Source organism: Mustela putorius, unplaced genomic scaffold (assembly GCF_011764305.1).
Source record: "Mustela putorius furo isolate JIRA1106 unplaced genomic scaffold, ASM1176430v1.1 tig00000281_pilon_pilon_pilon, whole genome shotgun sequence".
Taxonomy (NCBI): domain Eukaryota; kingdom Metazoa; phylum Chordata; class Mammalia; order Carnivora; family Mustelidae; genus Mustela; species Mustela putorius.
The window spans coordinates 27,436,972-27,464,369 of NW_025421343.1; the positions used below are offsets into that span (position 1 = coordinate 27,436,972).

Genomic DNA, 27,398 nt, shown 5'->3' on the forward strand with positions numbered 1-27,398 from the left:
CCTCACCCGGGGAAGTGAGGCAACCATTCTATCATTCCTGCCTACCCCTCCCCCCACCCACCCCCTCGACCCAGCACTGGCCTTGCAGATCTTTTCACACCTTTATAAAAAGCCAACACATAATTCTACAAAATTAAAATAAGGGTAAGAGACCAGGAGCTCCTGAGACTCAGTCTCGGTGAATTCTACATTGAAGGGTCTGCACTGATGGCGTCTGAGCCGAGGAAACCATCCTCAGAGCTCTCCCACACTTGACCGGGAGGCCATGTCTTCTGAAGGCTCTAGGTGTGGCTGATACAGAGAATTCTAAAGCCGTTATAGAAATAAGTGCTAGCCCAAGTGCCCGGTGAAAATCTGCTATGATTTTAAATAAGTGAATATACTCTGCATCTTGCCACTACTTTTTACTTTCTCTGCACTGGAGTCTCAGGGGGCTCTCACGGGGGAAGAGAGAAGAGAGCGCCCGGGTTAATGCAATGAGAGATCATCAGAGTAACAGAGCCCTTTTCCATTCCTCAGACTGCAAAGTTGACTTGTCGTTTTTAATTGATGGGAGCTCAAGCATTGGCAAACGTCGATTCCGAATCCAAAAGCAGTTCCTGGCTGATGTTGCCCAAGCTCTTGACATTGGCCCTGGCGGTCCACTGATGGGCGTTGTTCAGTATGGGTGAGTGCCGTTCTTAATCCAGAAACCGAGGGATGTTGCATGCTGAATCTTATGCCACAAATAATACCAACACAGCCTACAGCCCAAATTCATTCTCTTCCTTAATACAAATGTAAATGAAAGAAATAGAAACAAGGCAGTGCCATTTAAGAAATCTGACTCTTCGAGGCACCTGGGTGGCTCAGTGGGTTAAGGCCTCTGCCTTCAGCTCAGGTCATGATCTCAGGGTCCTGGGACTGAGCCCCGCATCTGGCTCTCTGCTCCGCAGGGAGCCTGCTTCCCTTCCTCTCTCTCTGCCTATTTATGATCTCTGTCTGTCAAATAAATAAACAAAAATCTTAAAAAAAAAAAAAAAGAAAGGAAGGAAGGAAGGAAGAAAGAAAGAAAGAAAGAAAGAAATCTGACTCTTCCAGAAAGGAAGGACAGCTTAATGAACACTTGGGAGTAAATGGCATTTGCACTCAGGATTGGTACAGAGAATATTTATTTGGGTATGAGGGGAGCTGGATTCAAGTCTTAGCTCAACCAGTAACAAGCTATGTGGCCTTGAGAGAGGGTTTCACCGCTCTGATCTCAGTTTCCTTTTCTGTAGGTCAAGAAGTGGACTGCACCCTGTGCTCTGTCCACCTACAGATAAGATGCCTGGAAAATACAGTGCTGTAGGTTGACCTTTCTCTTTTCTCCATATGACCTTAGGCCTCTGTGCTGGTCCTGGAAAAGGTCACCAGGCAATGGGGAAGACTGGGCCGGGGGAAGGGGTGGCCTCTATCACTCAGCTGATCACCAGGTGACTGTCCCCAGTCCATTCTATTATTCTAGTTAGAGTAGAAATTGGACATTCATACTGACACCCAGGCTCAACCTTTTCTCGTATTGGGGGTCAATCTTGTTTCATAATAATAGGTTTCTCCCTAAGGCAGATATACAGATGTTGACAGATGATAAGCAAACCATCGAAAGCGAAAACAAGCACAGATCTCAAATCTATCAAATGATAGGTGGACTTTTGACCAGAAACCATTAAGGACAGGATAATGGTCTCACTTTCCACAATACGACCCCTCCCCCCCCCCACACTTCTTCACCTTAACCTTAGCAAGGGAAACTAACATAGACCTTTAGTGCTTCTTGCCAAGGAGCCGCAGCCCCAGCTTATTTGCCTCCCACATTCCCCAAAAGTAAAATCATGTATACCTGACAACAATCAGAGTGCCATCAGATCCTTCAAAATTTTCCAAGGATCTCCAGGGGCAGTATTTTAACCAAGGCTGTTCTATCAAAGGCCCTACCTAGAGTGCTGATCTTTGAACTGTCAAAAGAAATAATCAAAACCCCTTTATTTTCATAAGAACGTATAACATTTGTACTTTTAACATTAAGTCCCAATAACACATATAGTACTACCTCCTGTTCCTGTGAAGAAAAATTAGTGGATGAGTTACCCAGCACTTGTATATAGTCAGAGTCAAAGAGATGAAAATAACTAATTGCTACAAATGTCAACTTTCGATGTCAAAGGCTCTGTCTTGAAGACTTCAACTTGAAGTAGAAAAATAAGTTTTTTTTTTTCTTGTTTTCAAAATGTCAGCCTATTTTCATTCCTACATTATTTTTTAAAGATAGCAAACAGAGAGTAGGCTTCTCTGGGGAGGAAATGTAAGCATTTTAGTACCAGATGTCCCCGGTCAGTTTTATTGGGGGGTTCAAAGCTTGGTGTGTCATCTTGCATTAAAAATAGCTGCTTTAAAAGCTGTGTATACCAAAGTTTATAGTGTAATATGAAAATAAGGTAATAAATTTGTCAAGGAAAAGAAAAACGGCAGGAGAATAGTGTGCCAGTGAGAAGGCGGATGAATGAGCCAATGTTGCAAGGAAGGAAAACCAATTCAGGAAAGTCTCCTCCCCTGCCCAGAGGAGCATTTCCCCTACATTTTCCTAATGCAATCACCATTTGCAGGAGAGAGTTACCTCCACGCTTTTCCAATTTCACTTTCTAAAAAGGCCTTGCGCTTCGTCTTTTCTGCATCCTGGGTCCTGTTAATTTGGAGCGCTTCAGAGAAATGGTGTCTGTTCTCCTTAAATTCATGCTCATAGAAGCTACTCCGTCATTGGCACCTTCCTTAAGCCACAGAGTGCTGTGGAAAGCAGGAGGAGCTGGTGGCGGCGTAGCTTGAATTCTGGCCTGAGCGCTGCTGGGTGACCCGAAGCAGGTGCTTTCACCTCTCCATGGGGGCACTGCCCTCCGCACAATGCTAGGGGTGGCTGGGATGACCTGTTAGTGCTCTCCCAGCCTGACGTCCTCTGATTCAGTGACTGGCTCTGTACTCGGGAGACACCCGATAAATGAATGCTGGGCTGATGGGGCTACGTGAGCCGCTTCTCCCTTCCTTCCAGCCTTGGTTCCTGTTGGGGGGGTGAGCCATGAGGTTTTGCTTGGAGGTGGTGCACCCTTCAGTGGCATGTGGGGAGCACAATAAACTGGAGGGCGGCATAAGAAGGGTGTGATGAGGCACAAGGGGAAATCTGCGTGCCCAGCTGGAAGTGCTTTTGATTTCAGCCGCCCGGCTTCCTCCCTGAAGGGCTCCCTCCAATCCTTTCTTTACCAAAAGGTCTTAGTGCATGGCAGAAAGGGAAGGGGCAGGGAAGGGGCAGGAAAGGGGAGGAAGGGGGAGGAAGGGGGAGGGGATGCAGATGGAGGGCCTGTGATTCTGGAAAAGGAAAAGCAGGAAGAGCCGATGGCCGGTTGGGAATCTGATGCTTCCGGTGTTTTGGGTTCTCACCAGATTTCAGTGCCCACCTTACCATCACGGGGATCAGCCCTGCTCTCTCAGAATCACAGAGCCTTGGGGCCACAGAAAGCTCCTGCTTCTACCCCCTCATGTTATAGAGAGGAAGTGAGGCTCTAAAAGAAATGACCGGTCCATCAAGAATGAGACCTTCAAGGAGAGGCCAGTGCTGCCTTCAGAGAGGTTGAGTGACTTTCCCAAGAACACAGAGCCAAATGCGTGACCTGGGGAGAGGGCAAATATTAAATCTTGGGTTAATTCCTAAAATGGCAAACAGAATTGACTTCAAAGAGAAGACTTGGCTCATCTGCCCAAAAAGCTAATGATAATTGAGGCTTTCCACCATGGTGAGGACGGAAACGCTGTCCTTAGACTAAAAGCCAAGGACTGCGCCCCCATCTGGCGCAGGAGCTCTAATAGTGAAGTACACAGTCAACAGGCTCATGATCGCACTTAATACCAAGGGGAACACGGAAAGGCTGAGTGAAAGGACAAGCAGAACAAGTAGCTCTTAGGTGAACTCTAGTCCGCAGAATGAATGAAGCCGAGCTGCTTGCAGTTTCACGGCCGCCAGGGGCCATGGGTGCTAAGTGCCCCTGACCTTCCAGATGATTTTGTTTTAGTCTCCAGTGTCAGGATAAATAGAATAGAATTGCACACATTCTTTTGAAGTCTGTAATCAACCCTAGAATATCAAGAGTTGGAAAACAGTTATAGAGCAAAGCAAAATGTTGTTTTTTCTTCATTTCAAAATGAAATTGACTTTCTTTGCTCATGGTTCTCCCACAGCTGCCCAGTGTTTTGGAAAGTGGCTCAGGGGTGGGCTTCCTCCACTGACCTCTTGGCTCTGGACTGAGAAGCTGCAGTCAGACACTCAGCAGCTCTCCCTCCCAGAAGGAAGGATGCCCAGAGTCCTCCTGGGGATTGGCTGAGCCCCCGTGTGGGGGACAGTCAGAGTGGAGGAAAGAACAAGTGTCAGGACAGGCATGTAGGCAGAAGAGCGGCTCCCAAACTTACCCACCTCTGAATCCCTGAAACCTGTGAATGCGTTGCCTTACATGGCAAAAGGGACTCTGTGCACATCTAGTGATTAAAGTTAAGGACCTTGAGATGGGGAGATTATCCTGGATTATCCAGTGTCCCAATCTAATCCCACAAGACCTTAAAAGCAGAGAAACTTTCCCTGCTATCAGTCGGAGAAATATCGGACTGGAGAATGGTCAGGGATAGTCAACTGCTGGCTTTGAAGATGGAGGAAGGGAGCCATGAGCAAGGAATGCAAGCAGCCTCTAGAAGACAGAAAAGACAAGGAAATGGACCCACCCCTACCCCTACCCCAAAGCCTCCAGGAGGGACACAGCCCTTCCAGAGAGACCTACGACAGACATGACATGACCTCTGGAACTGTAAGGCTAAGGAGTGTTTAAGCCACTAGGTTTATGGTCATTTCTTGCCGCAGAAAGAGGAAACTATACATTCTGGCACATTCTCTTAAGACTGCAGCAAAGGAGGTGCGGGCAGGACTGGAGCCTGAGACACAGCTCCATGGGCTCAGTGCAAGAAGGTCCTGACTTCACACTGGCATTACCTAGGGAGCTTTTAAAATGTTGATGCCCAGGTCCCATTCCAGACTTATGAAACCAGTATCTGGTAAATACCCAGGAGCCGATATTTTAGTGTGTAATTCCCTTCTGTTGCCAAGAGGTTAAGAGAGAGCTCAGCTTCCTACAAGTTGGTTCCTAGAGCCCAGATCCCTCCAATGTCTGCCCCGGTCTTCTTCTTGTGTCCCCCACTGCCTTTCCAGAAACTAACAGGATCTCAGAACAGCTGCCTGTCATCGGCTCTCTGGGGCCCAATGGCACAGACAGTGGTACCTCTATCCTCTGCTCCAAGAGACGGGCAGGTGAGCCCTTGAGCCACACTCCTCAGGCACACAGTCTCAAGGCTGAGTGAGCCATGAATAACATTTACCCAAAACTCCTGTGCTTTTTCTCTTCCTCCCCTCTGAGTCCTCCCGGAGGTACAGATAAAGCAAGGACTGCGCTAGGCTTCCACTCACCAGCTCCCCTTCCGCCTCCGCCTCCCACTGCCCGGGCTTATGGCAGGGCTCCCCTGAGATGGTCCTCCCTACACCCCTCGGTCCCTAGAACATTCTGCTAGAAAAGCCGATGGCCACCTCAGTGCACATTAGAACCACTTGGGGAGCTTTGGAAAGTCCCAATTCCCAGACCACACCTCAGTTCGATTAAATCAGAATTTCTGAGCGTGGGACGCAGGCATCGTTAAGTTTTGGAGCTCCCAGGCGATCCCATGGTGCAGGCGGGGCGGGTGGGCACAGCGATTCCCACGGGCCTGCACTGTCATCCGGTGACTCCTCCCCCCGCTCCTCCTCCTCCTCCCTTTCTCAGCCTTTCTCATGCCCTGTCCAGACTTCTCACGGGTTCTCCTCTGTCCTCTTACCGCTGGCAGCCCCCTGCTGATTCTCTTGATTCTTCCAGCATCGCCCCAAGGCATTGCTACTCCACGTGCGATCGATCCACGGTTTCAAATGGGAGGTTCTTAGAAAGGCAGACCCTCAGACCTCACTCTGGACTATAGAATCAGAACCTACATTTCCAATCTATCCCCGGGTGGTCGGGCCCAGGCCCAGGGTCAGGAAATGCCAGCCGCGGTGTCTGTTGCAGACATCCCGTGGTGCGGGGCTTCTGAGCCCTGTGACGCGGGTACAGACAAGTCTGTGTGTTCCAGGGTCTCTCTCAGATCACCACACAGCAGGTCCGCATTTCCCCCCCGCAGGAAATTATACAGGTTAATTTTCTACTTTTTGGTGGATGCATTGAATTCTTGTTATTAATTACAAAAAAAAATTTCATCTAGAAACAAAATTTGATTATAAGACCCTGCTTCCCACCTCGGGTCCTAGGAAATGTAGGACCAGTGTCCTTTCCAAAGGGGCTAGTTGTACCAAGTCTCCAGCAGGTTGGCCCAGGCCACGGGGGTGGCTGGAGATGCTCGGTCCTCTGAGGGACTGGGGGCAAACTCATTTCATTCAGAGCCTGGCAATGCACTGAAGGAATGTGTCTGCCACCCAGCCTGCAGCTCCTGGCATGACCTTGGGTAGCCAAGGTCACCCTAGAGCATGCTCCTGATTCCACAGGCATGGTTCATCTCAGGGACTAAGCCCCTAAATCATCACATTTTAGCATTTAAGAAAATGAGAAGATTCAATATAGTCAGGTGATTTTATTGTAACCTCAGGTGATGCCTTGTGGGAGGAAACCATTTTGAAAAGCTGGCACTACAGGAGAGCTGAGCCATCAGTATGTCTCTGCTGGCAGAGAACTTGTGTGAGAGGCTCACACAGTGTAGCTCCAAGTACCTGGGCTAACACAGGAGCCCCTGGGGCTTTAACTGAAGGGGCCGTAGAAGTCTTCCAGACTCCAGAGCTTCCCCAACTTTGCTAAGCATAGGATTCACCTGGATCCCTTGTTTAAAACAAACAAACAAAGATGCCCACCTCCAGTATAGACCTACTGATGAGAGCTGCTGCCAGGATGAGATCTGGTGTCTCAAGACTTGAACAGGTGCCTCAGGTGAATTTTACCTTCAGGGAGGCCTGGACACAATGACATCTGTCCCTGTGCCCTGTTCCCCAGGTGCCGAGCTTTCCTCAGGATCACAAGGGACCATTTCTGACAGGCATTCTTCTTGCTTCTTAACGCTCACAGGGGAGTCATTTCCTGTTGCATCAAACAGTACAATTGGTTCTTTCCTCCTTGAGCTATAGAACTTCATTTGCTTTCTTCTCTTAGTTTCAAAGGAAATCACTGATATCGCTGAGGGGAAGAAAAAGGTTTTCCTTTATTGAGATCTTATAGTAAAATTATAAATTAGACGTTTGTTTAGATAGAAATATAGCTGAACTTTTTAACTAGTCTCTGTCTCTGAAAAGGAACCTGGCGAGGGTGTCAGGCCACCAGCCCTTAGACCCTGAAAAAGGATACACACACCCATGTGTTCTGGTACCAAGAGCTGCTCCAGTTTTTAGTTACAAATGTATCATTCATTCCTATGATTTAATTTCAATTTAACAAAGATTTATTGAATATTTACCATGCACTAAGCTCTATGTCATTTGCAGGGGATACAATGTAAAATTCTTCTAAGTGGTTTGATTACATTTGTCTGTAAGTCCCTTGATGAATGGCTCAGTAGCTTTGCCCCTCCCTAATAATTTTAGCAACAGGAGAGTTTCAGAGATCCTCTGAAACTGTTGAGGGTGGGCACACTTTGGGTCTCCCAATAAAAATAAATCAACAAATGTGATAGAGATTGTGTTCGTTAGGACTTCACCATCTAGTAAGGGAGGCAATATTTTTAAAAGAAATAACATTAAATAAAATTAAAAGCATCTATTCATTGGGTATATGAATAGCTCATCTGTCTGTCTCGGTAGATGGATTCATCCATCTCTGTGATGTAATAAAGGAAGACAAAGATCAGTGTGGAGCTGAGAAACAGAGTGTTCAACTCCAGGAAGGGTGATCCAAGAAAGGAGAGGACATTTGAGCTTTCTCCATTTATTTATCCCATAATTACCTATTTAATCCCCTGTATGCTAAATACAAGGGATAGGAAACACTAAGACAGGGAGCCTGTTCTCAAATAGGTAACAGTCGATCTTCATGACTTGTGGCTTCCATATTTGCAAGCAAATTCTCAAGGCACGTGTAGAGCCATCTGCAGACTAGCACAGCAAGGGGATGGGATTTGAGCTGCTTGACCCACAGTCCCAGCCAAGGTCGAACAGGGCAATGCCCTGCCTTCCTGCTTCAGCAGCCCTACTGTGAACAAGTCTCTTCGTTGCAATCTATTTAGCGCCACGTTTTTCCTATTTTTGTGCTTTCCATTGATGATTTCACTATTTTAAATGGCCCCCAAGTATACTGCTGGAATGCTTTCAAGTCTTACAAGCACAAGAATGGCTAGGAGGTGCTTATGGAGAAACAGCCCCTACTCAGTAAGTTTTCTTCAGGCATGAGTTCAATGTCAATGAACCAATGATTCGGTGCTTTCCGAAAAGGAAAGGAAGATCACTGATCTGTATGTGATTCTGCTCTGGAAAGTGACAAAGTAATAACTAGAATGCCTGATGAAGCTACGAAAAAGTAGGTGAACTTATGAATTCATGAAGTGACAACTGATGTGAAAAAAACAAAACAAAACAAAACGCAATGGATGGCATTGTGAGGCTAAGAGCCGAAGAAATTTATAGTGACATTACCTAGGGTCAGAAAGCTGTTAAACCGTTCTCAGCTGCTGTATTATTAAACAGAAATATTGCATGTGATTATTTATAAGAAATATACATTAAGTTAGGTGTCTTCCAACAAAAATGTACATAAAACAAGTTTATATATCGACATACTGATGAAAATGTCATGACTAGAGGCCCACAGGAACCTAAGCTAGTACTTCCCCTAGGAGCAGTGGCTCAGTATTTGCTAATTTGATGTTTGCAGCAACTTTATAGAACGTAACTACTGCAAATAAGGAGACTGGGCTGTATATGCAGTACAGGAAAGAGACAGGCAATCGATTGCTCTGCAAAGTGATCAATATTAAGACAGCCTTCTGAGCAGCATTCCAGAGAATGCCACAGATGTGACTAAGTGACTAAATTCGACATTTAAATACATTTTTCTGGAAAAACTTTAGGAAAAAAATTATATTTTTGTTTTTTAAGTTATTTGTGTATGAGCAACCCCTTATGATTAGCTATGATTTCTTCACAATCATCAGACAGACTCAGGGAATCTTGCAAGGGAGAAAATCTAGCCCACAGATCATTTTCAAATGTATAAAGTTTTATGAGTTAATATTTTATAATGAATGAAGTGGATATTGTGTTATGTTTAGTAGACAATTACATACTTACTATTAACAATATCAATAACTATTAACAATACATACTTACAATTAATATCAATTTTGCAATTTTTCATTTTACAGCCAATAATATATTGTTTGTTTTGGCTCGACTCATACTTTATTTTTTAGGCCCCCAAAAGCTTATATTCCTTAGTCACCAAGGGAGGATCAAGACTTTGGCTACTCTGAAGCTTATGTACTTCGAGGGTCCCTTTAAGAAAAAGGGCACAAAATTACAAATACAAAATTAGGCCCCTTGGAAGAGGTATTCTTAGCTCCCAGGTTAATTTGCCTCTGATCAGCATGACCGCTTATTGAATAAATGGTCCCCTGCACAGGCTGCTCTGGGAAGACCATTTAGGAAGCTATAGCAATAGCTCAAGAAGGTAAAGATGGAATCCTGGAAAGGATGCGAGAGAGACGAGAAATATTTAAGAGGCTGGTCTGACAGGTCATGGCATATGATGAAGAAGGTCTCAGAAGGCAACCAGAGGATGCATTCTGCGAGATGACAGTGAGTCAGGGTGAGGAAGGAATGCAGAAGGGAATATGGGTGGTTGGATGGAATCGATCCAGAAGATACCACTTCAGTATTGGAAATATCAAACCTGAGGTGGTTGTGGACCACTTCCAGGCACCACCCAGTGCATTCTGGTTGGAGATGGATGGGAGTCATTTTACGTCTATCTGGGGTTCAAGAGCGAGGACCCGCCAGTGTGCGCTGGACAGCTGTTGGCGATGTGAGCGTCTCTGAAGCCCAGGAGACTGAAGTCGCTGAGCTCTCCCATGAAGTGCACGCACTGAAGAGGGAGGCATGAGGGAGATACACCCTGGACAGTGCCAGCATTAGAGGCAGAGATGCACAGAAGAAAGAAGAAATGTGTGTTCCTTCAGTACCATTCACTGAGAGCCTGCAGGTGCTATGCACTTGTGTAAGGTGGTGTGGGTTAGAGAAGCAGAGTCAGGTGCGGAGGCTTTCAGTGGGGGAAGGGCAGGCGGCAGGGAGCTGGAGCTGGAGGGTGGGCACACTTTGGGTCTTCCAGATGTGAGGGGATTGATGAGCAAGGACACAAAGCTAGAAAACCAGGAGATAGCAGCTCTTTCTGCCTAGAATATAGGCTATCCTGAGAGAATTGGGAGGGGGTTGGAGAGAGAGTCTGAGACAGCACCATATGAACATGATGGGTTGGAATTAAATTATGGATGGGACTTTTTTAAAGAATGGGAGCCTCTGATGATTTTTGAGCCAAGGAAGAGTTGTTGGTGGTGTTTTAGAAGATATGCATACAGTTGGCTTAGAAGAGACCAAATAGAGACTCTTACAATAGAAACAGCAAGGAGTAGGGTGCCTGAACTCAGAGGGTCACTGCAGACATTCAGAGGAAGGATAAAAGCAAGTGATGGTGGACAGAGGGACCTACAAGGACCCAGAGTCCCCAGGATGAGCAAAGATGGACTCCAGGTTCTGAGCCTTGATGGCTAGGGGCCAAGTTCAGCATTCACTGATATTGATCTGTAAAGAGTATGAACCTGAAAGCCCTTGAGTCTTTGAAGAAGGAAGGAAAGAAAATATAAGTGTGAAAGCAATAGAGCTCCTTCTCTGTGATTTCTCTTCCCTGTGACATGAACAGGGGTTGTGTTACTAAGACCCCTGTTCATGAGGCTTTACCCTGCTCACAGACTGAGGGGAAGGTCAGGCTCAGCTAACACACCCACGTTTCCCCATTCTGTAGTCGGCTTTGTCATTGTTGTTTGTCTTTGTTGAATCCTTAGTTTTCATCTGGTAGCATTTCATCTGGTTGGGTTTGGCCCCAACACCCATCTCCCTGAGCTTCTCTTAAACTTTCCTTGTCTTCCCCGAAGGGAGCCAGTCCTTGCAGGTTCTAGTCCCCTCTCACAGAGATAAGCATGCCTGCTGGGCATTTCACTTTGGTTTTGTCCACGACCCACCCTTTGTCCCTCATATTTACTAATAACGTGGAGGACAGAGGGTCACACTTCCAGCTTCCAGGAGTTCTATTCCCATAGAGATCACCTGGAGATAGCCGGAAAATTCAGAAAGTGGGGATGGAGCAGGGGAGGAAGTGGGGAGAGAGGCAGAAGATGTCTCCTCTCAGTCCTAGGGATCTGGCCTCCTGGTGACCACACGGCCAGGTTCCCCAAAGGACTTGCTAAGAATCCACTGCAGGTCCCCTTGGGTTTGCCACCTAAACTGCCTAAAGGCGCTTCTCCCAAGAATACTCCTGGTGTTTGTGGAAAGGTGCTTCTCCCAAGATCTACTCCTGGTGTTTGTGGAAAGGCTGCTTTTAAAAGTCTTTACCCTCACACAAAAAAATAAATAAATAAATAAAAGAAAGAAAGAAAAAAAAGAAAAGAAAAGAGGGGGTGGGGACACTTGGGTGGCTCAGTCGGTGACATAGCCCACTCTGAATCTCAGCTCAGGTCTAAATCTCAGCGTGGTGAGGTCAAGCCCCACATTGGACTCCACACAGGGTGTGGAGGCTACTTTTTAGAAAGAGGCTTCTCCCTTCCCTTGAAGGCTTAGTCACCCGCAGGTATGACCTGCTACGTAATGTGCACAGCCCTATTTGCAAACATTACGGATTTCAAGATGGCAGCATCAGAACAGGGAACCACGTGCACGCTCTTCTGGAGTGCAGGGTCCCGTGAGATCCTAGAGATCACCCTCACTCGAAGCCTCGCCCATGGCTAAATGTCAGTGCTCTGTGAGATGTGTTTTTTCTGTGCGTCCCCCCTGACAGAGCCCCCCTCCCTCCCGGCCCCCGTCCCACCTGGTCATAAAGCACATCCACACCCCCTGCTCAGCTGCCCCCAGGCCCATCCCCCAGCTCACCCTCAGACACTCTTCTCTAGAGAAGGATTCTCATTCTGATTCTCTACTTAATTTACTCCACCTCCTCTCCCACTGAACTTTTGGTTAATAGATGTTAACCTTTTAGGTAAGATTTGAATATTCTCACCCAGTCACAGGAACAATAAAATGAAACATAAAGGAATGTCTTCTCCTAAATGTCACAGTTAAGACAAAATTCCAGCGTAGGGGTAAACCAGGGAGTAGCTGTCAGCTGGGATTTTCTCTCTGGAGAGGAGAGTCTGGGACAGTCTGGGGAGACACTGACATTTGCAAAATCCTACTGGACAATTATCCTGTTCTTTAGCGATATGAGTGTTGTGATCTTTGCTTTTACCTCGATGAGGAAACTGAAGCCCAGAGAAATTAAGTGACTGCCCAAGGCCACACAGTGAGGAAGCAGCACAATCAAAACGAGAACCCCAAGTTTTGGAAAAGACCACTTTCCTCTATACACACTGAGAAGGACCCAACCCTCCCATCACACCATTACTTCTGTCCACATTGGGACATTTTATAAAACACAGCTGAAGGACTTTGAAGCAGCTTCCCTCCTATTTGTATATAAAAGAATAAAATCTGATTTCTGTTTTCCTCCAAAGATAATAACTTTCCAGCTAATTTTTATTTCTCATTCTCACTCTTAAGAGACAACCCCGCTGCCCAGTTTAACCTCAGGACTCACGTGAATTCCCGGGATCTGAAGGCCGCCATAGAGAAAATCACCCAGCGAGGAGGGCTTTCTAATGCAGGTATGCAATCTGAATTCAGATGATTCTGTTTGCTTCCACAGTGTTCCCTCTGTGTGCTTGTCTCCTAATATCCTGTACAGCAGAATAGTAATAATCCATTAAGAAATGACTCCTAATATCTGTATTTTTTTCTAAAGTATCATCATGAATTTAGGGGCAGGAATCAATACCACACACATGCGGGAGAGTTCCAGCATGCTTGGTATCTTGGCTTGGCAGCTTTCTTTGGGACAAGCAGGACAGCTATTATAACTGTTTCCTGATTGGCTGATGAGTCATCAACTTAGAAGTTGTCAACTACGTAACATTAAATATTATAGCCAATTCCATTCAGAAAGCTCCACAGCACTCCTTGGGGATCTTCTTCCAATAGTTCCTGTTAAAGTGATAACTGTACAAAGAGAGACAGGTTCTTCATTTCAAGCTGAGTCTCTTGAGATGTCTGAGCCTTGGTGGCTAGGAGGTGGGATGGCGGGTTTACCAGAAGTCCAAGTCTAGCCCCCAGTGGGGCAGGTCCAGAAACCATTTTACCAGTTCACCAGGAGCTCACCAGGCACTGGGAGACAATTTCACACTAACCAAGCTTAAAGGCTGCCAATGAGCCCATGCCAATGTACAAATTCACAAATGGTAGTCTGGTTTTGGGGGCACTGGGAGGACTGTCTACTTCTCAGGGAACCTCTTTGAATCATCAACATCCAAAGAAATGGAGAAGTGAGCCGCGGTGGGTTGGCATGTAATGCACACAGAACTGTCTTTGAAGGAACATCTTTGAAGTTACTGTAAATCTGATTATTTCCCTCCCCGCCACAGTGTACATTTCTGTAGACCAATATAGTAGTATCTGGCAAATGAAGAGCCTTTGAAAAATGCTAACCAAACACCGGCCAAGTCACTGCTCTCCGGACCCCAGATCAATACCACCTCGTTGCAAACATGATAGAGTTGATTTCCCATTCGTTTTTAATTGAAGACTTAGATCAGTGACATTCCAGTAATGGATCATGGAATAAAACAGAAACTTCAGAAGACACCCTATATCCTTGATGGGATTAGAGTAGTGTCTTAAAATCATATACCTTTTTCAGGAAATAACATATTCTGTCTCTGCCCTGTCCTGATCAGGGTTTGCGTTTGGAGAACAGGATCCATTTTAGCTGGTTGAAGCAGAAAAGAATTTATTCCTAGGTTCTAAATGGTTTTGAGAATAATCAAAAGAGCTGAGGAATGAGCTCGAGGCTGAACTTTGAGAGATGACTTCTGACGGCTATCTGCAGGAGACGGACCTACAAGGAGCTGCTGTCTCTTCCAAGATCAGAAAATCACATTATCAATTCCGCCAGCACAGCCTCTTCAGGAATCTGACTCAGGAAGCCACCACAGTCTGCAGGCTTCTGGTACAGCAGTCATCCCCCAAACCAGGCCTTGCCTGCTCCATTCACACCACAAAATGCATGTTCTGTACCCTCCCACCTCCATGGCGACAAAGCTAGAGACCAGACATGGGTTCCTCCAGCACCGCCCAGAGAGGTCAAGGACCCTCCGAGGCTCAGGAGCAGAAATAGCAGAGTCTCTGCCTTGCTTCCATCTTCTAAATCTCATCGCACTGCACTTCAGTTCATGAAATCAGCACAACTCCAAGGCTGTAGCTGCAAGGGAGTCTCAACAATGTGGTTCCCAGATTTCTGATCTCCGCTTTCCGGACATGCAGGAAGGTGGGCTGGGGTGTGGGTTGGGCACTAATGGACAACGACCTCCAGATTTAAGTGTGGGTGAGGCTAGGGGTGGGCTTTGTTCACAGGCATCTAACATTCAGCCGGAGGGGACTACTGGGGGCCTTGCCCCTTCAGGGACATTATCCATTGGCTGTGAGGGCAGTTCTCAGCTCTTTCCCTGGAATAGGTGTGCTCGGTGCAGCCAGGTCATGTGGGGTCTCCAAGACATTTCTCCAGCTCCTGCATATGTAACTATTTGATCCTCTCAGTTAATAGGTTAAGATTACTATAGCCCGCGGAGCCAGGATCCCGGCCAAAACCAAAAACCATTGAGTATAATGACATTAGTCCTAAAGTCTTAGGACTTTAGATTGATTTTAGATTGAGGACCCCTTTGAGAATCTCCTGAAAGGTACCCTTCAGCCTAAATAAATAATTACACTTACAAACTGCTGCACGTAATTTCAGGGGCTTTGTGGATATACCCCTCGCCCCCGATGCCTCACAAGGGTTCAGAGAACCCGGGTTAAGAGCCCTGCTTGTATATGAAATTATGCTAACTCTACAGTGACCTGGTCCTCCCAATTTACCCAGGAGCATATGGGGTTTCAGCATTTAACCTAGGAGAGACCCAGTCAACTGGGACAGTTATTCCCCCTCCTTGATTGAAAAATTGCTGAGGTCCTAGATGGTGTGAAACAAGTGCTTTGGAAAGCCATGTTGGCAGCTCCCTTATACCTCCCAACTGTGGCTTTCTGCTGAACTGGAAATCTGGAGTGACCTGCCTGGGTCCACACAGCCAAGGCTGGAACACAGTCCTCAGTTCTCAGTGAGCACCGCACTTCCCTGGCCAGCCAGACCCGTGCCCCTCACATGGAACTGGACAGAAGACACCACTGACTTGGCCTTCAGACTCCCACACGCCGCAGCTCCCGGAGCACCGGGCTGGCCAAACCCCAGTGGCGGGAGGCCAAGAAGAGGCTCCTGTCCCTCCAGCCAGTGCCTCCTACCCCACACTCCCGGAAAGGGCTTTGTGCACTTTCAGCACCCAGGCAACGAAGGGACCCTCTTATTGCCATGAAAGTCTTTCTCATCTGTTTGCTGGTCCCTAAGACTTTTTTTTAAATAACAGAGAATCAGAAATGAAAGGACTGACGTGAAGTGGGGGAGGGAAACGAATGGTGGAGATGGACAATCAAGGAAGTGTGCGTCGGACCACTGAACTGTATGCCTCACAACAGTTAATGTGGTTTAAAAAAAAAAAAAAGAAAAAGAGAAGCAAACACACAAAGGGCATGAAAGGGTTTTTCTGGCCCTCTGGAAGCCGCTGGGATCTTGCCTGTATTTCTAATCCATGTGATCACAGTCTCTGCAAGCACAAGCTCTCTGTTTCTTCCAGGCCGGGCCATCTCCTACGTGACCAAGAACTTCTTTTCCAAAGCCAATGGGAACAGAGGCGCTGCTCCCAACGTGGCCGTGGTGATTGTGGACGGCTGGCCCACGGACAAGGTGGAGGAGGCTTCGAGGTTCGCAAGAGAGTCAGGAATCAACATTTTCTTCATCACCGTTGAAGGTGCCACTGAGAATGAGAAGCAGTACGTGACGGAGCCCAACTTCTCGAATAAGGTACGGAAGCGCCCCAGGGACCCGCCTGGTGTCAGCATCCACTCACTCTGCACAGCTGTGATAGCCATTGAGACTGTTCTTGTGCCTTCAAAGGGGCATAGAGCTTACTTGGAGGCAGGGAAGCCTCCAGGGAGGGGCTAGTAAGTCTGGAGCCTGGAGTCACCCAGAGTCATCCCGGGACACCTCATCAGCTCCCAGTGCCACCTCCCGAGGGCATCCTAGCGTTCCAACTCTGGTGTGTCTCCCTCTCAGGGCTCCCCAGTTTGGTGTAGATTTCACAGTGAAGCCCACTCGCACTGATGCCGAGCTCTTCCAGTCCTATGGGGTCCCTGCTCCAAACCCTCCCTGGTCCCCCATTACTCTTGGGGCCCCTATGTGTGGTCCTGACATGCCCAGTGTCTCCTGCCCACACCCAGCACCACTGCCCTCTCCCTCAATGACCTCAGCCGGTGCCTGGTGGGACTCCCCAAGAGCTCAGCTCAGCCAGGACACTCATCTCAAATAATACCAAGGCCATGGAAAGATTAATAAACCCCCCTCTTAGGGTTTTGCAGCCCTAAGAATATTTCCTAGGATATTTCCTAGGAAATTAAGAATATTTCCTAGGACAGTTTCAAGTCATTTCTTGTTTTAAAATAAATTGTCAATTCTACAGCTTGTATAGTCAATTCTACAGCATGTATAGTCACCAGGTCTGTGACTCTCCCTGTGACCCCAGAGAGACAGTAGCAAGGAGACATGCTTCACTTCAGGAACACAAGCCTGGTCCCTTCTGAGAGCACAGAGGCTAGTTTGCTCCATGTTTATTGCAGCTGCCTTAAGTTTTTCTGGAACATACTTGGGCACAAGTCAATAAATATTCATTTGTCTGGAGGACAGAGCTGGGCTTTGAAGGCAGAGAGATCTGTGCTCCAGTCTTGGGGACTCAGATGTCCCTTCACAGTTGGCCCATCTGTCTAGTCCTTCTTGAAGGGGGGGTTATGTCCACCTTGTAGGGTTAGATTCACGAGAGAAGCTCTCCAAGAACATCTAGTGTGACTCCTGGCACATGTGTGGGAGCCCTTGTTGCGGGGCTCAGGGCTGCTCTGGAAACATTCCTGTAGCTACTTCTCATGTGTCTTGTTCTCCCGAGCAGAACAGAAGCTCTCTTTAATCCTCTCAGATGCTGGTGCCCCTGGTGCCAATCTCATGGCCGGCTCCCAGCACAAACAGACCTAGGGGTCCAGAGAGGCATGACCATGAGGCTGAAACCAGTGATTCACCTCTCTCTGAGGATTTGCGTCCCCTAAAGCAGAGACCCAGCCGAGGGAGTAAGAGTGAGTCCAGCGGTGACCCCAGCAAGCATCTGACTGGGTGGACCAAGGTAGAAAAAGACCTGTAGGAAGATGAGGGCAGAAAACAAGAGTCTGTCTGCTTCTTTCTTCACCTGTCCTGGCGGGTGGGGTCACGGTGACCGCCTGGAGAAGTCGACACCCGAGCGGGTGAGTACCCCTCCCCTCTGTCTTGCAGGCTGTGTGCAGAACAAACGGCTTCTACTCGCTCAACGTGCAGAGCTGGTTCAGCCTCCACAAGACGGTGCAGCCCCTGCTGAAGCGAATCTGTGACACGGACCGCCTGGCCTGCAGCAAGACCTGCTGGAACTCAGCCGACATCGGCTTCGTCATCGACGGCTCCAGCAGCGTGGGGACGGGCAACTTCCGCACAGTCCTCCAGTTCGTGGCCAACATCAGCAAAGAGTTTGAGATTTCAGAAACAGATACACGGATCGGGGCGGTGCAGTACACCTACGAGCAGCGTCTGGAATTTGGATTTGAGGATCACAGCACCAAGGCCGACATCCTCAACGCCATCAAGAGGGTGGGCTACTGGAGCGGTGGGACCAGCACGGGGGCTGCCATCAACTATGCCCTGGAACAGCTCTTCAAGAAGTCCAAGCCCAACAAGAGGAAGTTAATGATCCTCATCACTGACGGGAGGTCCTATGACGACGTCCGCATACCCTCCATGGTTGCCCATCACAAGGGTAAGTTGCTTTTGTTGAGCATCCCTGGGGCATGGTGGGCCAGCGGGATGAGGAAGGGGCTGTGTTTCTAGGCTCTGCTTTTGTCTACCACGTAATAATGTCCAACACCCCAGGGAACACACTAGGGGTGTTGTTAAACACTACCGGCCTCTCTGAGCAGCAAAGAAGGAAGAAGTCTGCTTCACGTCTGCTCCACATCCCACTCGCCTTTTTCTCTTTACAGCCAAACTTCCAGGAAGGGGTAGCTCTGTGTGCTGTGCCCACATCTTCATTTACTTTTCACTCTCAACTCGTAGCAATCCACTTGGTTTCTTTGGCACCTACACCCCGCAACTGCTCTCACCAAGCCACCAATGTCTTCGTTTTTTCTAAATCCAACGAACTCATATTTGTTTTAATGTCATGTGACCCCCCCCCCCCCTGCAGCATTCAGCTCTGTTGGTCACTCCCTTATCTTGAAAACCTGTCTTCACATCCATGCTGGAGCCCGTGCTGGGTCACCATCTCTCCCAGTCCTTGTGCAAGGGTATATACGCTGGAAAGGAGATTGCATTTTTACGGGTTGTAAAGTCACCTTTAAGCCCAAAGTAATTTGATTCCACTTTTTTAGTTAGGAAGTTCTTGAACTCACTTTTGATGCATTTAAAACTGAGGGAAGGGTTGCCTGGGCGATGCAGTCAGTTAACTATCTGACTCTTGGTTTCAGCTCAGGTGATGATCTCTAGGTCGTGAGATTGGGTCCCATCTTGGGCTCCATGCTCAGCATGGAGTCTGCTTAGATTTTCTCTCTCCATCCCCCTCTACCCCTCTCCATCCCCCAAATAAATAAATCTTTAAAAAATAATAAAATAAAACTGAGGGGAGCCTGGCTGTCTCACTCAGTGGAGCGTGAGACTTTTGATCTCAGGGTTGTGAGTTTGAGTCCCACATTGGGTGTGGAAATTCCTTTAAAAAATAAAATAAGGGGTGCCTGGGTGGCTCAGTGGGTTAAGCCTCTGCCTTCAGCTCAGGTCATGATCCCAGAGTCCTGGGATCAAGTCCCGCATCGGGCTCTCTGCTCAGCAGGGAGCCTGCTTCCTCCTCTCTCTCTCTCTGCCTGCTGCTCTGCCTACTTGTAATCTCTGCCTGTCAAATAAATAAATAAAATCTTTAAAAAATAAAATAAAATAAAATAAAATCTTTAAAAATATAAATAAAACTCTCTAAGATTTTGCTTGACTCTACACACAGGTAGAGCAGGCTATGCCATGTGATGTCATCTGCATGGCATCAAGTTTCACTGGTCCTGAAATATCATCCCCTCGACTGCCCATGGACATGAAGATCTTATTTATTACTCCATTTTGTCTGGAGTTTCTTCCTCCCAAAGATTCTAATCTACTATGAGATAGTTTATATCCGTTCTGTGACTGTGGGTATAGAGTAGATGTTCATGCTTTGGAGAACATTTGTGATTTTGAATTTGTTAGCATCCCGACACAAGAGCCAACAGAACAAGGAAAGGCAGTGGTTCGTTCACAGTCCTCTCCTCGGGCACAACGGCTTCATCTGAACTCTGTCCCCACAGGGGTGATCACCTACGCAATAGGTGTCGCATGGGCCGCCCAGGACGAGCTGGAAGTCATCGCCACTCACCCTGCCAACCACCACTCCTTCTTCGTGGATGAGTTTGACAACCTGCACAAATTTGTCCCCAAGGTCATCCAGAACATTTGCACAGAGTTCAACTCACAGCCTCGGAACTGAAGTCCGAGCAGGTAAAGCACCAGCCGATGCTGCTTGCCCTACTGGCCCTGGGATGGCCCCCAACACTTTATGGGGGAGCAGGGCACGTGGGGGCTTGGTGCCCAGATGTGCTGTTCCTATTCGCCAGCGTGGTTTTGTGTACTTCCAAGCTTGAAGGGAGAAAGGTGATCATAGGTGTATAGAATGAGGGAAAATGACACATCATTTGGAGGGTGCTGGGGATTTACATTTTGATGATGGTTTTCAAAATAAATAGAGTAAAGTGAAGAACTTATGACAGGCTTAGCTAGAATTTTTCTGAAGGTTCCCCCCCATTTTTATTTCTAATTAGGATTCTGTAACCCTCACAGATTTAATTGTTATGGTGACAATATAGGAGTTGCTTAATTGTTTTAAAAGATGACATTCTGACCGTGTTGTGGAGAGTGTTCACAGGCTTTCTGGCAGGATGACCCTCCGCTCGTCCCATTCCGCAGAGCAGGTGCCGTGTACTCGGTCCTGACCCACAGGCACGACACAGCCACGGGGGTGCAAAGTGCAGCAGCAGCGGCTCCACTCCTGGTTTGCCTCCCTCTTCTCGATTATCTAAATCACTGTGCGCCTGCATCCTGTAGCTTTAGGAGCAGCTGAGGAACGTTCCTGGAGGACAAAGGTGATCTGGCCTAGAATCCCTTGGGAGACTACACTGCTGGTTGCCAGGCCCCATTCCGAGAGCTGTGGAATTAGGGTCCGTGGGGCTGGAGCCTGAAGAGTGGCATGACTGATGAGCCGTCTGGCAATACTGCTGTGCTGCCACAGACGGAGGCCCACGGAGCCACTTCTGAGCGGTCAGTGGGACAGAGGAGCCCCTGTCCATGCCTGCTGCCCTGGGTCCAAGTTTGAGCATTTGCGCCATGTTTTTCACTTGTTAACCAGATATTATCATTAATAGCTACATTAAAATAAGCCGGGATGGGGCTTAGTTGGGCACCACTTCTTACTTCCAGCTTCTGCCAAGGACTCATCTATCAGGATACAAAATCTGTGTGTGATGGGGGAGTGTTCGAAAGAATCATTAATAAAGGTGACTTCCTTGACAAATCACGTTCTCTAAAAGTGTGTGTTAAAGGATGCTGCTATGAACGGAGGCAAAAAGACAATACCTGTTGCCAATACTTGGGACAAACTATCTAACAGAAGGAATTGGAAGATATCATCCATTTAGCAGAATTTGCCTCAAGCCTGACAAACTTCTCAGTACCTGGAGAATGTATTATCAGCTCAAAATACTGACGTCTACAGAGAAGAATCAGTTAAAGGTGTCAGCAATTTCAAATTCATTAACTATAAATTTTACTTTAAAAGCGACTGCAAATATATTTGTTCAAAAACCTCAAAACACAAAAACTATTTTCAAAAAAGAAATTCTTTATAAAGATACCAGTGACACACACTACTAGTGAGAGATTTGGCTAAGAAACAAAAGAACTTAAATAAGTACAAGGAAAATTATTCTGCCTATGTTTTTGAATATGCAGATAATCAGTACAAAAGAGTTTTTTTCAATGTCTTTTGAGTGTAGACATGTAAATGTTTTAATTGAAGGAAAATTTATTTTGGAAAATAGCTTTTGAATATAATTACTTTATATTCAAAAAGTAAAGGGCCTTAATACAAAAGCCAATTTGTCATAAATAAGTATTTCCAAAAGTAATACAATCTGAATTATTTTGGTGTCCTCTCTCATTCACAAAATTGTCCCTGTTTGGAAAATAAATTATATGGTCACTCTAGTTATAGGTATCATAGTTTTAAAGACAAATGAAACCTCACTAAATGGGCCCATTGTCTACATGGTGTCAGCAAATATTTGAGAGTGTGTGTGTGTGTGTGTGTCCGCGCGTGCACACGCACACGCGGAGGAAAGGAGCATCAGAGCCGAGGTAGTTGAGGCACCCAGGGGGTGCGCGGTCATCAGAGTTGTCTGAGTGAACGTTCAAGTCACACAGATGGCAGTGGGAATCGGGATGGAGAGAGCAGAAGTGAGCCCAGCTTCACCGTCTTCGGCGAATGAGAAGGGATCCAGTTGGGAGAAGGCAGCGGTGATAAGGATGAACCTTCCCGGGAGCTGGGGACTTTGTGGAAGGAAGGAGGGAGATTAGAAAGGCAAAGGAGGCAAGGAGCAGGCCTTTCCCGTCCTAGGCCTGAAAATCAGCAGCCTCCCCTTGGATGTTGCAGTGGAGGAGACCCAAGAAAGGGCTGAGCTTCCGGGAGCTCACTGGCTACAGAGAGGAGCACCCCACTGTGCAGTGCGGAGCCTGGTGTGGGGGGTGCGGCTGGGTCAGGGCAGGGTTGCACAGAGCAGTTTGGATAGAAGGGCCCTCATGGTGATGGATGATGTGGGACGTTTGGATATAAATGCTGCCTTGCTCAACCCAAACTGTGTTCAGCAGTGCTAGGGCAGAGCGAGAATCTGAACACTAGAAACAGAACTTTAGAAACAATCCATATCTGCCATCATCCAATGGCAGAAAAGGAAAGACCAGTGGAAACTCACGCAGACACAAAAGGACCGAACTACAATTCAGATCTCTGGCTTCCAGTTGACTCCTCTGACTGCCTTCCTGGGGGGTCAGAACCCCCACCCACCTCCATCCCAATGTTGGACACACACACACACACACACACACACACACACACCTGGGTCTGCCCTCTGTGGGCTATGGTCCAGCCTTTGCAGAGCCCTCTGGGTCCTGCAGACTCAGAGTCAATCTCCAAAGGCCACTTTAACTTTCATTCCATGGTCTCAGCAGAAAAGCTCCTCTGCGCCCTTTTCCCTCCAAGGCAACCAAAACAAGCAGACAAGGAGCCCTGGGCCAGCTTCCCTGGGTACAGAAGATGTCTAAATGCCACTCAACTTTATTTTCCCACCTCTCAGGAGTTGCAGCCCTTGAAAGAAGTTTCTTTGCTAAAAGTTTTGTAACAAGGCTCTGCTAAAAATGTCCAGCCAAATGGACAAGGTCGAGGGCTCAGATATTTATTTCTCCAGGCTCTCTAAACCCTTTTGAACAGGACAAAACCTCCATGAAGCAAGTTTTCCAGCAACAGTCTCAAGGGGCTGGCGTGGGTTTATACAGAAGACAGTGCTTCTGTGTGCAAGGATTTTCCAGCTTCATGGAGGAGTTTCCAACTAATAATCTTATTTCCCCCTCACAATCCTAAGAAAAGTTCTCCCCTTAGATTACCAGCACAAAAATATAGTAAGTAGGAAATATGCTTGAAAGCATGAATTCAATTACTTTGGAAAGAGACATTTATTCAACTAATGCCTTTGAGGAATTCACAGTCTAGTGGGAAACAACACCAAATGAACGGCTGAACTCATGTAATTATTATCATGGGCTCCTGCTCTAATTGCATGGCTGGTGATTGCAAACGACCTCATGAGAAATAAAATCATACTGGTGCCCGACAATGAGTGAGTGCTGCACATGGGGCACTATTCTGAGGGCTTCTCTTAACTCACTTTTCTTATCCCTGTGACCTGCTCAGAGAGGTACTATTGTTCTCATTTTACAGATCATGCAGCCGAGGCATGGAGGTGTCAAGTAACTTGCCCAAGGTCACAGAGCCAGGAGAGGCAGATCTGGGAATTAAACCCAGACAATCTGACTCCGGGGTCTATATACTTAACCACTTTGCTTCTTGTTAATGGTAGCCGCACAGAAGGTTCTCTAGTGCGCTTGACAATTTACAGTATATGTATAATTCTGCAAAGCGTACTCTCAGGGTCTATTAAATGTACAAAGTGAAGAGTCTGTTACCCGTCCAAGCCACACTGCACTTCCTCCCATCACTCCCCTTGATTCTCTGGACAGCCACCTGGCCCTTATTTATTTATTTATTTATTTATTTCTTCTTCTTCTTTTTTTAAGACTTTCTTTATTTGAGAGAGAAATAGTGAGTGAGAGGACAAGCCGGTTGGGGGGAGGTAGAGAGGAAGAAGCAGACTCCCTGCTGAGCAGGGAGCCCGAGGTGGGGCTGAGATCCTCCCTGAGATCATGACCTGAGTTGAAAGCAGACGCTCAACCGACCGAGGCACCTAGGTGCCCCACACCTTGCCCTCACTTAAGATGAGTGACTTTAACCTATTATCCACAATCCCTGCAACTCCTGATGAACACATCAGGCTCCCCATCCTTTCGTTAAACTCCGAGTTATCCTTCAAGTTTCAAGTCCAAATGCCACCTCCTGTTTGCAGCCCTCTCTTTCTTGCTCAAAGAGACTTAGGCTCTCTGGATGCAGAGTCTGGACCCACCCGTTTCCCAGCAACATCATTAGTCCCTTATTAGCAGACACCATTCACACACATCATTGGGGACATGGACCACAGGGGATGAGAACGTTAAATCTGTCACCCAACGGTGCCAACCCCTAATACAATGAAACAATGGCACTGGCTGAATAGGAGGCAGGGGTAGTTCAGGAAGAGAGAAACAGGGTTATGATGGAAGAGAAAAAGAAGCTCATTTCCATCCACACTGCACCACTCCTTAGAATGCCCCTCTGAGGTTCCCTGTGATATGTCACAAGCACTCTTTTCCTTGGACCAGAATTCTCTGTGGGTATCTACCCACAGGGTAACTCTGTCCCTCACTTTCTGCAGAAATGAAACCCTGTTTTTCTGTTTACCTTCCCGAGTCTCTTTCAACAAACATGGTTTCTTTCAACAAACACCTATTATGTGCCAGGCATTATGATAGGCCCTGGGTACAGAGATGGATAAGACCCGGTCCCTGTCCAAGGAGCTTAGAGGCCAGCGTGGGAGACCCAGAGATAAGCAGCGAACATCTGACTGATAGGAGAGGTGACAGGCACACTTGGGGAGGCTTCCTGAGCTGGGTGTGTCTGCGTCAGCCACAGGAAGACGCAGCAGACGTCCCAGCAGAGGAAAGGACAGGAGCGAAGGCGAGGAGGCATGACACGGGGACAGCATGAAATGTGAGGTGTCAGGGAACGAAGCTGGGGAGAGAGGCAGGGGCCAGGCCGTGGTTAGAGCTCTCTCAGTGGCAAGTAACAGAAACTCCATTCGCAGCAGCTCAAGTAAACGGGAGTGTTTGGAAGGCAATTGGAGTAAGTCGTGAACCCCAGGGTCAGGAAGACAGCAGGGCTTTGGAAAGGGGAGGAGGGACAGAACAGGAGAGCGGCAGCAGGCAGCCCTCTCATTCTATCTCCTCCAGAACGATCTTCGTTGAACCACCTGCAGAGAGTGAGAACAGGGAGACCTCCTGCCCATGAAGGACTGACCCCCTGTAGCAGGGTCCCCCAGGCAAGCAGGCCACCCAGGCAGCCAGGGCGACCTGGCCAGTTGGGGGCCAGGTCTCACATGGTTCTATCTGACCACCCTCTCGAAGTTCCTTGTCTTGAATGCTAGTGACGGCATGTCCACAAGGGCGCCGGGAAAACCAACCACAGGCCGCCCAGAAGTCTTCCAGCGCCGCTGTCTCCCTGTGCTTTGTTTAGATCATTAACCCCAGAAAACCGGTGACGGTCTCTCTAAGACGGTCACTTCTCTCCACGTCGATGGCTACCCTCTGGTTACTTATTTCTGGGCCAGTAGCCTTTGAAAACTGTTCAGACTCTCAGGGAGGCAGAGACGCTGCTGCTGGGACCCACTTCTGTGTCTGGTACGAAGGCCCGACTGAGGAGAAATGGACTCTTCACATAACCCCCCGCATGGAAAACAAGTAAGGTTGAAAGACCACAGTTTCACGGCGCGCTTCCTGCCTTCCTCTCTCTTCACTTCCTTTCCTCTCTCTTCCCTCCTCCGTCCGTCCCCGTCTCTCTCTCTCCCTGGCTCCCTTCCTTCCTTCCTTTCTTGTCCTGTAACTGAGAAACGCTGAGCTTAGCCGCAGCCCCGCTGTCCCTCTTACACCAACTGGGCCCCGCAGGCGCTAAGCTGCCCAAGTAAGCAGATGCTCTACTCGGCTTGGCAGCTGAGACTTTCTTATAAAAAGTACAATTCCAGCTGAATAGCTTCTTTCTGTGACTCCTCTAGTTTCACACTTGGTTGAGGTGAGCAGGGCGTATTCAGGTTAATGGCAAATTTGAATCCGGGTTCTCAACAAAGAGCCTTTACATGACTGCCCAGGGCACAGAAACGAAGGTCTGGGAGCCATGGAAACCGCAAAACCAAACAAGACCCAAAGTCAATTTAATTGTTGTTAGTCTGACATCCCCAAGGCATCCGTAAACCTGTATCCTTATATTACGATATCGATTTTTTCAATCATCCTAATACTCTACAAGTTCTCCTTGAAATCCCAGTGAAAGGGAGTTTCTTTCCAACCTCAATAGTGGGGTTGTGTGGCATTTTAAAGCCAAAGAGGGCATGGGGACAAGTCGAAGGCTACAAACCACTGTGGTAATGCCTGTCTAAGATACACACCAAGCAAAATAAATGAGCAGACAGAAATTTCTAAAGGGCAAAGTGGCAGTGCAATTTGGTTTTCTCCTAAGAGAATACCCTCATTGAACCAGGAGACAACCATCGTGTGGAAACCATGGGGGACCTTTCCAGCTCCTCTGACCTAAATGCAAGGCTTGGGACACCCACAGGCCTGTTTCCCTCTGGAGAGAGGGGGCATTCTCCCAAAGTGAAAAAATCAACCTTTTCATCTGGGAGTGGTTCTGATCCTGGACACAAAATGCCAACAGAGCCGTGGCAGTCTTAGGGGCAAGGGCAGGATGCCCACACAGGCGGGAGCCAAGAGGGTCCTGGCTGGACCACAAGTGTGTTCGTGAGCAGCGGTCCTGAGGCATACCTCAAGACCCCAAAGATGCTTGGTCCTGCAGTACACCAGTGAGGCTAAGCCAATACCACTGAGTAATTAGTTACTTTTCCCAAGATTGCCTTCCTCCCTGTAGGCTGAGGAGGCCTAGGGAAATCCTGGTGACGAGACTAAAGCCAATCACAGGCATCAATGACAAAGTCCCAGTGTGGCACCAATATAGACTAGCAGGTTTATATTCACCGTGTCAAGCCTAAGATTTACTTCCTACCCGGCCCCTGCGGCAGATAAGGGGAACCCACTGCCCCCTGGAACTGGTCTCCTGTCCCTCGTGTTGACTGTCATCTGGCCCCTTTCACTTGGACGTCCTAGGGGACAGGAGAGCCGGTGAAGCCAGCTGTCCTACTGCAACAGGGTCAGTTGACACATACTTGTCCAACCTGTTGCGAGGCGGCAAGCCCACCCGGCCATGGCGGTGACTTCAGTTACATGGGGACTGCTAGCCTCTTG

General features: G+C 47.7%; 1 protein-coding gene across 4 annotated transcripts in view; it reads left to right on the forward strand.

Moving 5' to 3' along the window:
• Positions 1-21,201, forward strand: part of VIT (vitrin) — a 96,677-nt gene extending 75,476 nt beyond the window's left edge. For 3 of the 4 annotated variants that reach the window (XM_045079253.1, XM_004765451.3, XM_004765452.3), the window contains 5 exons: positions 520-667; positions 12,905-13,008; positions 16,123-16,349; positions 17,859-18,372; positions 19,940-21,201. In XM_045079253.1, the coding sequence (XP_044935188.1) occupies positions 520-667; positions 12,905-13,008; positions 16,123-16,349; positions 17,859-18,372; positions 19,940-20,118 (1,172 nt within the window). In that variant the 3' untranslated portion in view covers positions 20,119-21,201. The remainder of the gene's footprint in view (positions 1-519; positions 668-12,904; positions 13,009-16,122; positions 16,350-17,858; positions 18,373-19,939) is intronic. The other variant, XM_004765450.3, reaches the window with a different exon arrangement.
• The last annotated feature ends 6,197 nt before the right edge of the window (positions 21,202-27,398 follow it).